This window comes from Dipodomys ordii, unplaced genomic scaffold, assembly GCF_000151885.1.
Source record: "Dipodomys ordii isolate 6190 unplaced genomic scaffold, Dord_2.0 Scaffold78, whole genome shotgun sequence".
NCBI classification, from domain to species: Eukaryota; Metazoa; Chordata; class Mammalia; order Rodentia; family Heteromyidae; genus Dipodomys; species Dipodomys ordii.
The window spans coordinates 2069394-2082799 of NW_012267294.1; the positions used below are offsets into that span (position 1 = coordinate 2069394).

General features: G+C 36.6%; 1 protein-coding gene across 1 annotated transcript; it reads right to left on the reverse strand.

The window, feature by feature from the left end:
• Nucleotides 1-817: 817 nt before the first annotated feature.
• Nucleotides 818-13089, reverse strand: LOC105991904 (guanylate-binding protein 7-like). The gene is made up of 10 exons (XM_013024651.1): nucleotides 12897-13089; nucleotides 11923-12050; nucleotides 10131-10240; nucleotides 9734-9930; nucleotides 7065-7310; nucleotides 5462-5742; nucleotides 4144-4356; nucleotides 1879-1981; nucleotides 1382-1575; nucleotides 818-1083 (listed from the first exon to the last, which is right to left on the reverse strand). The coding sequence occupies exons 1-10, from the start codon at nucleotides 13084-13086 to the stop codon at nucleotides 862-864; spliced, it is 1884 nt and encodes a 627-aa protein (XP_012880105.1). The 5' UTR covers nucleotides 13087-13089; the 3' UTR covers nucleotides 818-861.
• Nucleotides 13090-13406: the final 317 nt, after the last annotated feature.

The following is a 13406-nucleotide window of genomic DNA, read 5'->3' on the forward strand; positions in this document are numbered from 1 at the left end:
TCCCTCTCTTCTCTTGTTCATTAATCTACCCCACGTCCCCTTCACCTCACCTCTTTTGAGTACACAATTCTTGGTGTTTTATCTTGCTGAACATTGGTTTTTGCCTCGCCTCTCAAGGGAATTTTAATATTGTAATATGACATATAAATATTAAAATACGCTTCCTGAAAATTTGTGTTACATATTTCTTTGAATCACAGTATATCGACATATTGCCTTAGGAATCACCTACATTTTGATCCTATCAATCTAAAATTGATAGTTTAGTAATAATTTAAAGAGTTTTCTGATTTTTATTCTACAGTACTTCATGGACTTTTAAGAACAACTTTTTACTTAAAAATTTTATTATCATTCATTAATTTTGATATATTACATAGATTAGTATTTTCTTTCAGTATGTTTTCTAATCAGCTTATTTGTTAAACTAATATGACTGATATTAACTTCAGGTTTTGTACAGCAGGCCCTGATATATTCAAGTTACTTTTTTTCATTTCCACTGAGCTAATTAATAGCCTATATATTTTTGTTTTTAATAGTTATAAACTGAACTTTTATTGTTCTTATTAAGAAACTGCACAAATGTGTCAGAGTTCCATAACTCAGGTACAATAATTCTTGGGTAATGTTCCCCCTTCCGTCACTTTCCCCATACTTTTTCCCCTGGTCCCTACCCACCATTACATTGTTCATTTTTAATATGATGTATGTTAAATATAATGACTGCATTTGCTCATCATCCCTCCATTCCTGTGTCCTCTTTTAACCTTTTTAAAAAATAGCATGATATCAACTTGAAAATTAAGATTCAGTCAAAAGAATGGCTTTCTTTATTAATTCTTAAAAGAAATCTGGAGTCTATTTCATTGTGTAGGGTACCCCTTTCAAAAAGGCACCAACTAACTTAGCATGAAGATGTGGCGCTGATAAAAGAAGCACATCACCCAGTCCATCCAATAATTTTCCTCCCCATAGCTTCTCTGTCTTGCTTGTTTCAATCTCCTTCTTCAGTTGAATTATTTCTGTACAAATATCTTCATATTTATTTTTAAATCCTTCTTTAAGCATTTCTTCTTGAATCTACGAAATGAAAAAGTTAACCTTGAAAATAAAACTTACTGAATATCAAGAGTTTTCCCTTAACAACCCTAGGAGCTAAGGATGTCCTTGTCTCTCTCTTTGTCTCTGTCTCTCTTTCCCCACAATCCAGGACCACAGTGTTCTTTGACACAATTGTCTAATGTTTCCTCCTGATTCATGGGTAGTAAGAACATATGTGCTCCTAGCTCCCTGTGATTCTCTCAAGAAGGTGGGAGGAGCTGGCAAAGGCCGGCTCACAAGTATCCTTGTGATATATCCCAGGCCCCATCAGACTCACCTTCAGCTTGTGTTCCAGCTTCTTTTCCTGATCTCTGATCAGATTCTTTCTTTCCCTTTCCATCTTCTCCTGTAGTTGGGCCATATTTTCCTTGTAGCTTTTCTCTTGGGCCTCCATCTTTTGCTGCTGTTCCTTCTGTTCCTGTCTTAGCATCTCCTTCTCCTTCTCAGCTGCTTCTTTTGCAGCCCGCTCAGCTATTCCACATTGGTTTTAGAGAAGAAAAACAACAAGAATCAAGCCTTAATGCTACCCACTGGGATCAGAACCCAAACTGTCTCTGAATTTTTCCAGCGATCAAACCCAGGCACATGAGAGAATGACATGGAAATGAGCTGCCACACTGGATATGACTAGACCTGATCTCTTATTTTTCAGATTTAGCATCTTGTACATTCTAGTGTAGAACAGGAAGCTCCTTTCATAAAGATGTTCATGTCCATCAGTTAAGGTTTTCAGGAACCAACCCCCTCTTCTGAAAGCATTACCTTCCCCAGTACCTTCTCTGGCCTTCTCTCCATCAGTGAGAGCTTTGTCTGACTGTAGGATCGATTTTTCTATAGCATCCTGGGACTGCAGGAATGTCTGGAGAATCTCATTTGCCTAGGAGACCAATAAACAAGTGGAATATGTCAAACTACAAAAGTCTATTCTCTTGTTGCAGAAATTATTTCCCTCTAAATCCTGTAAAATTTCAATTGTCTTCAAGATTCCTCTGTGTCTGTTCCTTCTTGAACCATAAAAGCAAAGCCAATCTCTCTTGTAATGCTTAGAAACACTTTTAGCAGCCTCTGCCCTACTCTCCTTCTTGGACTAATGGCCTGGCTGTTCTTACTGATCTTTGTGCTCAAGACTAGCACTCTACCATTTTTAACTACAATGCCAATTCTGGCTTCTGGTGGTTAATTGGAGATAACTACCACATGTTTTCCTGGTGGCTATGAACTGCAATCCTCAGCCTGCTGAGATTATTTACATACATACATATATATGTATGTATATATGTATGTGTGTGTGTATACTTGCTTGCATTATAAGCATGAGACACCAGCAACCAGATTCAATACTTTTTTTTTCTTTTGCAACAGAGAAATCTATTGCTATTCCAGGATATCAATGAGATTTACATGTACCTAAAATGTATACTCTCTAGTATATACTCTCTACCTTGGCACTGGTGGCTCATGCCTACAAATCATAACTAGTGAGATATTGAGATACAGGAGATCCTCATTTGAAACAAGCCTAGACAGAAAAATCCATGAGTCACTATCTCCAAAATAACCAGCAGAGGGCTGGGAAGGTGCCTCAGTGGTAGAGTGCTTGCCTTGCATGCCTGAGGCCCTGGGTTCAATTCCTCAGCACCACATAAACAAAAAGAAAAAAGCCGGAAGTAGCGCTGTGGCTCAAGTGGTAGAGCGCTAGCCTTGAGCTGAAGAGCTGAGGGACAGCGCCCAGGCCCAGAGTTCAGGCCCCACCACCGGACCCCCCCCAAAAAAAACAAAAAAAATAACCAGCAGAGAGCCAAACTAAAGGAATGGGTCCAATGACAGCACACTACCTGAGCAAGTAGGAATACCTAGGTTCAAAATATATTACCACAAAAATAAAAAATATATCCCTACATTCTATTCTTCTACCAAGATTCCTGTATTCTTTTATTTAAAATACAAGGGATCCTCTGATAATTCATCTTGACCTTCATTCTACTCTTAGAGAAATCTTTCCTGAGCTAACTCCAGAGTTCTGTATGGCTATCCTATGAACTGTCTACCAGGTTTCCTGAGTACAGGCTCTAGGAATTTACAACCTACTGGCTTCCCTATGCCTCATATTTCTCAACCACAAAACTTGGATAACATTAGTAGTAATTTATAGGATATTTCTGAAATTTAAATTATAGGTGTCCAAGTAGCCTGAAATTACAGGTTACTGAGTATTTATGATACAAATTAGGGGGTCAAAATTGAGAAATAGTGGTACATACTTCTAATCATAGAATTGTTAAGGCTGAAGTGGAAATGATATGAGTTGGAACCAGCTTAAGATACATGAAACACCTTGACTTAAATCAAACAAAAAGAAAAAAACCCAAAATGAAACATAAAATATGATTTTGAATATGTGTGAGCATTAACACTAATATTATCACCATATTAACCTCACCATTATTTTTACTTGGTGTTCATGCCAGCATGACATAACTTATCTTGTTAAATTCAATTTACCATTTGTATCTGAGGCAAGACTATCAGTTTCTTGTGAATAGAACAAAGGGTATGTTTAATTTTCATATCTCATTAACTTAATTAAGAAACGATTGCACGGTTTCTTTTAAGAAAAAATCCTACTCTACTTGGAAGTTTCTGGGTTAAGAATAATTAATTGTGGATACAGAAGGAAAATGCAGATTTTCTTCTCACAAATGATTCTGTGTTCTTTATTAATGAGATCCCCATGCAGGTGCCAATGGCTCACGCCTGTAATCCTAGGTATTCAGGAGGCTGAAATCTGAGGATCACAGTTCAAAGCCAGCCAGGGCAGGAAAGTCCAAGAGACTCTTACCTCCAAACATCCACTAGAAAACTAGAAGTGGTACTGTGTCTCAAGCAGTTGAGCACTTGCCTTGAGCTGAAGAGTACAGGGACAGAGACCAAACCCAGGGTTCAAACCCCACAACTGACAATATATGAATATATAAATAAACAAATAAATACATAAATGAGATTCTCTGACTAACTGCAATTCATCCCCTTATTCCTCACCTTTACCCCTTTCCTGGGAACTAGATGATAGTCCTGCTCAACCTTCTTCTTGCCTTCCAAGTAGAGATTATGCCCTCCAGATATAGAGAAAGTGCCATTGGAAATGTTTTCCATAAAAGCCTGGGAAATTTTCTTCAGCTCCATCTGGCAGTATTTGCCAGATGCATCTTCATTCTGCAAGATGAAATCTTCCTTCTTTCTCTCTATGGTGTTCTGTGAAGATGATAGGAAGACAGTACAATAAAGGCATTAGAAAGAAATTCCATGGTGATCTTCATGGAAAAAGTAAGGTGAAGGCCTCGGAGCACATGGGGACAGGGGACGGAGCCATTACCACTTCTGAAAACTGTCTGAGTAATATTGGTAAGTCCCTGAATATTCTGGGAGCCAGGCTCATTCTCTGTAAAATGATGGGATTTAATTACAGGCCCCACACAATTCTTTCAACAGCCCAGTGATGAACAACAATATAGCCATAAAAGAAGCTATAGCACGTGGAATGTGGCTAAAAGGAGAGTAAGCTCAGGATGTGTGTTGCAAGGATGAAAAGGAATGCATTAAAAAAAGTTTGCAAATATTTCTGAAGTTTCTCATATGTTCATGGTTTGGGAACCACTTGTTAATTCTTGCAGTGTGCACATCAGAGTGTGAAGTGCTTTAATCCTGACAGCAACTTGTTTGCAATGATTGAAGTTCTGACCTCATTTGGGTGCTCTGAGCAGAGCACTTGTTGGCTTATCCAACATCCACACACTATACTTACGATAAACAGGACTGTATTTTATATAGATATATCAACTGTATGTTATAAGTATATGATTGCATATGACATAAAGAACCATAGGTCATATGTATACAATGGTATGGAAAATTTATAAATGCACATGTGGTTTTTTAAATGCTGTTCCTGAGGCTTGAACTCAAGGCCTGAGCTATTCTTGAGCTTTTTGATAAAGGCTAGCACCATTTGAGTCACAGCTCCACTTCTGGACTTTGGCTGTTTAATTGAAGACAAGAGTATCATGGGTTTTCCTACCCAGATTGGCTTTGAACCATGATCTCAGATCTCAGTCTTCTGAGTAGGTAGGATTACTGCATGAGCCACTGGTGTCTGGGTTTTTTACTTGCCAACCATATTGTAATTTATTGTGCAACGATAAAAGATAAAATGTCTTGCATCCATCAGCCTGTAGGAATCCTCACACTCATAAAATTCCAGGCTCCTAAAAGTACAGATAGCAAATGATCCATAAGATTAAAATGATGAGCATAAGCATTGTCTCAAAAGGGAAAGACAGACCAGGAGCAGACATCTTACCATTAAATCCTTTTGAAACTCCCACTTGTCATCCTTGAATGATAACTCCATGAAGACTGCGATGGCTTCTCTCTCACAGGCCGCATGCACATCCAACAGCTCCTGGAGGTCCTCAGTGGGGAGCCTCAATTGCTGAGCCATGTGCTGACTGTAGTGGTTGGCTGCCTTCTGCACAGCTGCTGAGTTCTCACGCTGCGCCAGGGTCGTCACAGCATTCTCCAAACATGGCACTGCTCCACTGTTGATAGGACTGACATAAGTCTCCACCAGAGTCCCCAGGCCTGGATGAGCCCAATAATTTAAGGATAAACATCAAGATACACTTCTATTTTATTCTAAAAATAGCATTGTGAAAAACATTAAGACTTTAAACAACTTTCACATTTTTTTGGTGATATCATGGCTCGAACGCAGGGCCTCATGCTTACTAAGCAAATGCTATATGAATAGAACCACACCACCAACACATTTTTCTTTTTTTCCAGTCCTGTGTCTTGAACTCGGGGCCTGGGTACTATCCCTGAGCTTCTTTTGCTCAAGGCTAGCACTCTGCCTCTTGAGCCACAGCGCTACTTCTGCCTTTTTCTGTTTATGTTGTACTGAGGAATCAAACCCAGGGCTTCATGCATGCTAGGCAAGCACTCTGCCACTACACCACATTCCTAGCCCCACTTTTGCTTCTGATATTATTTTAAGGATAGCATCCTTTGTATATACCTGTGCTATCATGAATTGTGAGCCTCCTTTTTACGCTTTCTGCATATCTGTGTTAACAGACACAAGCCACCATGCCTAGTTACTGATTGAGGTAGCTTCTTGATGAGTTTTTGCCCTACAGTACCCCAATTTATTATCTTCCCAATCACTGATTCCTGAGTAGCTGATATCAAATTCCTTTATCGTATTTGACAAAGTCTACTTCTTCTGGCAGCACTGTTTTTTCTTATTAATTTTTTTCTTTCAGGCTCTTAATTCACACTTTATAATTTACATCACTAATAACCACCAATATGATCAATGAATTCTGTCTAGAGAATTTCATATAAAGTTAAGAAATAGCAGATTACACAGGCAAAATGAATGAAGTTTACAAATGAATTAAATTGTCTCACTATTGGGACCCAACTCTAAATAGGAATGAAAATCTGCATGTTAATTTAAGAAGAACATCATGGCAGAACTTAATATTATGTGTGCATGTTGTCCACATCCTGAAGCCACTTCTGTAATTAGAAATTAACTGAATTTTGATTTTAAACTCTTAATGATCCTATAGGTACTTGGCATCTTATATGATTCATAACTAGTTTAAATTCACAAAATATTTTTCTATCCATACAGAACACTTTCCCAAGTGACTTAATCTAAAACACAGGAATTAATCTTAGCATCAGTCGGCTCTTATATGATCTGTGGAATAGTTTCTTAAGGTATATTCTATCTCAATAAAGATCAATGTAGACCAACAATAGTTAGAAAAGATGAAATTATATGAAGCATGAACTACTATTTTTCTATACCTTTAGCAAATGCAAAAATGTAATCAAAGCATTACTTAAGGTAATTAAGAAAAGAGGTAAATCCAGAAGCAAAGAAGACTCACGTTTCCCAGTGACAATAATTCCCTCTCTCAAGTTCTTGGGTTTTGCATTGGCAAAGATGTAGGAGCAAAAGGTTTTGGACTGCACTTGAAAATTGTAATCCAGCTGGTCTTCTGACAAGTCTTCAATATGAATTAAGAGTTCCTTTTCTTTTGTAGGTCGATCAAAGACAAAACATTTGCGTTTTGGAAAGAAATGCCTAATGCACTCCCTAGGCAAGTTGGCATTTCGAATTTTCTGATTCTTGCCTACAAAAAATAAAAGGAATACAGTGAAAGCAGGGGTTATACCATGGGGGAGGGACATACAAAGCAGCAAAGAAATCATCTTATAAATATGTTAGAAACAATCGCAAGAAAGAAAAAAATTGAATCCTTATCTTGGGGTTCATTTCACCTAACATCAACTTGTCTAATAGTTTCTCCTTGCCTGAGACATATACTAGTCATTATGGGGGAATGTGGGGGCGGGTGGGGAGAGGGGAAAGGATGAAAAGGGGTAACAAAGGAGGAGACAACAATGCTTGAAAAGAAATGTACTCATTATCTTGCTCATGTAATTGTAACCCCTCTGTTTGGAAATTTCACAACAAAAAATAAAATAAAATGAAAAAAGTTGATAATGGATATAAAAAACTGTCAGTCAAAAATGCAGTCATATATGAATAATACACAGTAGCGAGCCCTAATTGTAACAGTTATAAATGAAAGTTGATCTATAAGAAAAATTAAGATACTTGTCTTTAGACAACACACAAATTCAATAACACATTTTGAGCATTTACAATAAAAAATAAAAGGAAAAAATTGATCATTGGAAGGGCAGCCATCAGACAAGGGGCTGAGTATTTTCGTTCCAGAGATTTTACATCACTGTCTCACAATCCTTAAAATGATATTTCATTGCAAACCAACGTTGTGCACAGAGGCAAAACCCAAGAAGTAATTGAAGATTAGGCATCTATCTGTCCACAAAAGGAAAAAAATTGATTAGTATCCCTAGTTCTGGCAAAACACTCCTGAGTTAATAACTTAACTCAGTGAAGCAAAATGGTAGAAGCAGTTTTCTGATTCTAGTGTATCTTTGTCAGAAATGAAATCTAAGACATAAAATAAAATTATATCTGCAAAGGATAAGTTGCTACAGGAGAAAATGCTAGAAAGAAGATACATAATACTAAAGTCAGAACAGAAAAGCTGTTAGAAATATACATATATATATATACACACACACACACACACTCACAAGTATAAGTACATACCACAAATTGCTTAAAGACTATTTTCACTGAAAAGTTCGAACAGTAAAATTAACTTAGATGTATTATGGATATCTCTTCATTCTCTAAATTACTCTATGAGGTTTTACAGAGTCAATGTGAACAACTAGAGCATTGATCAATAAGCATTTTGTTTTTTCCCATCCCCTCCCCAAATTAGAGAAGTGTACATACAAGATGCAGAGCACGGACATCAAATACAGTGAGAACAGCGGTTATACTCTGGGGCAGGAACATGCAAAAAAACAAAAACAAAAACATCACATGGTACATTATAAATACGTTAGAAACAATAGCAAGAAAATAAAAACCACTTTGTACAAGACAGTATGTTGAAAAACAAACTTTACAATTTAGACGGGGTGGGGAAGTGGGGAGGTAGAGGAGTATAGTTGTGGTGGTGGGAGGGAAGGGATGGTAGGGGAAAAACAAAGGAGGAGGCAACAATGCTTGATAAGAAATCTACTCGTTATCTTGCCCATGTAATTGTAACTCCTCTGTATGGTATTTTCACAATAAAAGAATAAAAATAAGTTAAAAAAAACTTAATAGGATGTAGAGCTGTGGCTTAAGTGTTAGAGCAGTCCGCTTGAGCTGAAGAGCTCATGGACAGTGTCCAGGCCCAGAGTTCAAGCCCCATGACCAACAAAAAACAAACAAAAAACCAAAACTTAATATGGACCTTTCAACATTATAGGATGGATTATAATAGGGATGATTTTTCATGGTGTTAATGGGCCTTAAATAATTTGATCCAGTATTTGTGCCCATTTTAGTGATTTTATATTCCACTTGAAGACTTTCAAATGATAACACTAGAACAAGCATAGAAGTCTCTGTGGGTTTACTAATTGTTCAGATGAAAAACCAAAACATTTTTAAAACATATTTTGTGAATATGTTATTTGTATATGGTTCTGTTGATGAACTATTTCAGTAGAACACGTTATTTTAAATGTTCAGGTACAACATATTAGAAAGAATTGTTGGTTTTTATTTTGAAACTTCAAGTTCTATGACATATCATCTATGAGAACTGATAGAATTCTATAAATCATTGGCTTACATGTAGTATTTCATAAAATGGTCTATTGAAGTATATTTAACTTTTTTAGATATGAGAATTGTTGTCATAAATGATACTAGAGAACTATAAAGTAGAAAAATACACTACATTTTTTAAAATGTACATTTTAATAGAATAAAAATGTAATTTTTTAAACAGAGTGATATTTTTAAAAGGCAACTGCTTAGTTGCCTTCGTATAATTAGTATCATACTGTAGCATAGCCCAATCTCAAATAGGCATGCACATCCAATGCAGATTAAAAGGGCTTAGTATATACCATAACCCTACTGAATCCTTCCCCTTCCCCAGCCTCCCTCTGGTACCTGGAATAAGCTTTAAAGCATTCTCTAGATATTCATCCTCTGTGATGGGCTGGTCATCTAACTTCAGCTCCAGAATGAAATCCCGAACAACCCAAACAAAGTCTGGAAAGAAACTCACAAATTCATCAGAGTCATCCATTTCATCAGACTTCTTAGCGGACTTTGCTCTGATTAGCTCTGTTAGTTCAGTTACATAGCTGGGATCTTAGCTAAGGAATGAAAAGCACCATACATCATGAACAAATTTCAGATCTCACCTACAAACCCATTGATAACATTCCATTTTGTGTAATGTACCTTTTCTCAAGCAGGAAAACTGAGTCACTTAAAGAAACAGGGTTAGTTGCCATTTTCCTAAACTCAATACTAGATGACTATTCTTTTCAAGGAAGGATACTGCAGCTGATCCAGGGCTTGCTGGTTGATGGTTCCCATGCTGTTGTAGACAAAGCTGCTGCTGAGTAGAATGGACAAGGCAAAGATCCACGAGTCATTCTTAGGATCACACTAGAAAGCACATGAGAGCAAGGAACAGAGAAGTCTACTTGTTTCATTCTTTCATTTATTGTTCATTTAGGACTTCAATTCTAATAGAGAACACAAAGATCAATGTTTATGAAATTATCCTGTTTACACTTGCTTTTCATTAACAGTGACATTCCTCAGGCCTAGGTTTCTTAGAGTGAATGATATTGTCAATGTGCATAAATATTCTCTACAGCAACTATATGCAGTAGGATGCCACAATATTAAAAAAAATCATATATAGTATATAAACAAATGCAACATATATGCATCTATATGCATATATGCATCCAAGATGATCATCTTTGCCAATAATACACTAAAATTTTATTGCGTGAGAGAAAATTGACCATTTTAGTAAATAGGAAAAAATGCTTTGCAGATTTACACTTGTGAATGTCTCAGTGGAATAATAGCTGTTGTTTCAATCTGCTTCATTTATTTAAAACGCTGATAGAATGTGTAAGAAGAGATTAAAAGATCATACACATTGTAAAACCAATAGTAGACAAATGAGAAATATTATAAAGTGTAAGTCATATATATGTATCACATAGTCATATCATTTGGCTGAAGCAGTGAGCATGTGTAAAGGGCTGAAAGATAAAGCAGAAACAAGATGAAGGATGAGATGGACCATGAAGTATAGAAAAATACAATTAAGTACTACTCAACTCCCACCAAATTACAGAGGAAGTGAGTAATTCTAGACAAAAGCAATTTATATTATGGTAATAGATTTAAAGTCCTCTTGGCCTCATAAGTTAGTGCTGAGATGTCCATACCCCTAGGAAATAGTCTCTGACCCATATACCTAAATTGTATGGCCACTTCTGGACATCTATAGCACCTGTACTGGTTATACAAAATGTGTATTGGCTCCTGAACTAGGTCCTTACCTTTTACTGATGGATCTATAGAATATAGGATAGGGACTTAGAATTGGTGTCCTTAGCGAATATTTACTACATTGGATAATACTCTCAGCTGCAGAGAAAATTTCACCATAACATGACAACAAACTGAAAGAACTCTCAATATCCAAAGATGGAACAAAGCAAAAACAAGGTATAGAAACCAGAGTCCAGCTCAGTGGTAAGCATATAACTAGAATGTATGCAAGGCTCTTCTTTGGTCATTCCCCAATACCTTCCAGAAAAGCATAAATCAAAGCATACATAGACTTTCTTTTATGCAGATATGAATAATTGAGTAAATAAGCAGCTGACAGAGTAGAGGAAAATTCTTCCTTACGGAAGATCTCCGATAGCACATGTACATGCTCCCTGGGTCTGAGGTAGAATTTAGTGTCACTACCATCTCACATTAAGATGTCTATACTAGATTAAAGTTGTAGCACATTGGTAGAACACTGTCTAGGATGTACAAAAGCCTGATTTTGACCAATCAAAGAACAAAGAATGGGTAGATCTAGTGACCCACTTCCAAAAATCAAAGTCAGAAAAAGGAGGAAAGTTTTAAAAAGAATAATAATTCATCAAAATATTAGGGTTTATCAGAGTAATGCAAAGAGACAATTTAGCCTTAATCCATAACTGGATTTGTAGTTGTAGGAATTGAATTAAGCAGTGGAAATTTAATTAAAGTGACAACTGCTAAGTTAAGAAATACAACCAAATGAATTCTCCATGATTTTTATTTACCTTCTCCACATCACCCAGACCCTCAGTGTCCAGAAGGACCAAGGTGAAATTTGGTTTCGTTGGGTGAGTCACACACCACATCCAGATACCTTTTGTTTGAGACCTCACTGTACTGCCCAGATGGAAACCTGCAACCAAAGAGAAAAATATTAATACAGGTGTGCTTTAAGTTCTGAGAATATCATACTGGGAGTCTGTCCTTTAAAATAAATGAACTAGAAGAGAAGAAATAAAATGTAATGAAGGAAACCTTCATAGGCAAAGGATTGATAGAACTAGTGACAGATTTTCTGGAAACCAAGAAGGAGCAAATAAAATGACCTTATTTAAGGAAATCACCCACACTGATCAAGATGCACTGCAATCATGAACTGCTCTGTTGAGTGCTGATGTGTTTGTGCAATGACTTGAAGATAATAAAATTTAAAAATAAATAAAAAATCACAAAATCACCCTGCATTTAACAAAATAAGAAATACCCATGACAGTATTGGAAACAATTTTTCTACATTATTTATATGGTTTATAGTACTTATAAAGTTAGTAAAAATTATAAATCATATTTTTTTAGAAAATGCAATTCTTTCTGCTTTTCTTATATCTCACAATCTTATTTCACTTTTATAAACAAAGCATACTGGGTGATATCTGCATTGGTTCTACAGACTTAATGAAATTATGTCAATGGGAGGAAGGAAATAATCAAAGGAACTGAGTAGGTAAGATTGGATTGCACTAGAATACTCTTCTTGTAGGTCACTAAACAGAATAAGGAAAATTCCTGTTTTTTACTAGAGTAGGGTGAGATCTTATGAGTATGGATTTAAAATGATAAGCTTTCATGTCAATCTTAAAAAAGATTGAAAGATTTTCCCTTAGCAGGAGTCAGATTCTTCTTGATGGTATAACAAGCATGATTACCTTGCATTATCAAGGATCCCAGCAAATGGCTCCTGTCCTAAGAAAGCACTCACCTTGGTTGTGTCCTGCCAGGAGGTTCATCAGGTAAGATTTTCCTGTACGATACATTCCTACAATGGCCACCACCACCACAGGCTTTGTAATCGCTTCAAGAATCTTGACTGCTTCGGGGTTCACCATCAAATGCTCTTTCTCATTTTCCACTAGACAAATGGGGGCCATCACAGTGGATTCTGATGCCATGTTAACCTGCACTCCCCCCCCCAAAAAAAAGAAATAGAAGAAAGAATAAAAGATTAATAGCATACAGATCTAGTGGCAACCCCAGGAGCAAGTACAATCTCACTTGTAGAATGTCTGTTAAGTTCTTTTTACAAAATTAATTTATTTTTAATACATTTTTATCTTTCAGTTGCTATACAGAGGGGTTTCAATTCAACATTTCAGTTTGTGAGGACAGTGCATCTTGATCAACATTACCCTTCCTTCATTCTTCTCCATGTCTCCCAGCCCCACTCATCCCCTCAATTTTCAACATAACAGCTCCTGGCCAGAACAGCTCA

Coding starts and splice junctions, on each gene's coding strand:
- LOC105991904 (XM_013024651.1), bottom strand. CDS start 13,086: ATGGCATCAGAATCCACTGTGATGGCCCCCATTTGTCTAGTGGAAAAT. Junction 9,931..10,130: donor CAAGCCCTGGATCAGCTGCA/GTATCCTTCCTT, acceptor CTAAGATCCCAG/CTATGTAACTGAACTAACAG. Junction 1,084..1,381: donor AGCTGGAACACAAGCTGAAG/GTGAGTCTGATG, acceptor TTCATTTCGTAG/ATTCAAGAAGAAATGCTTAA.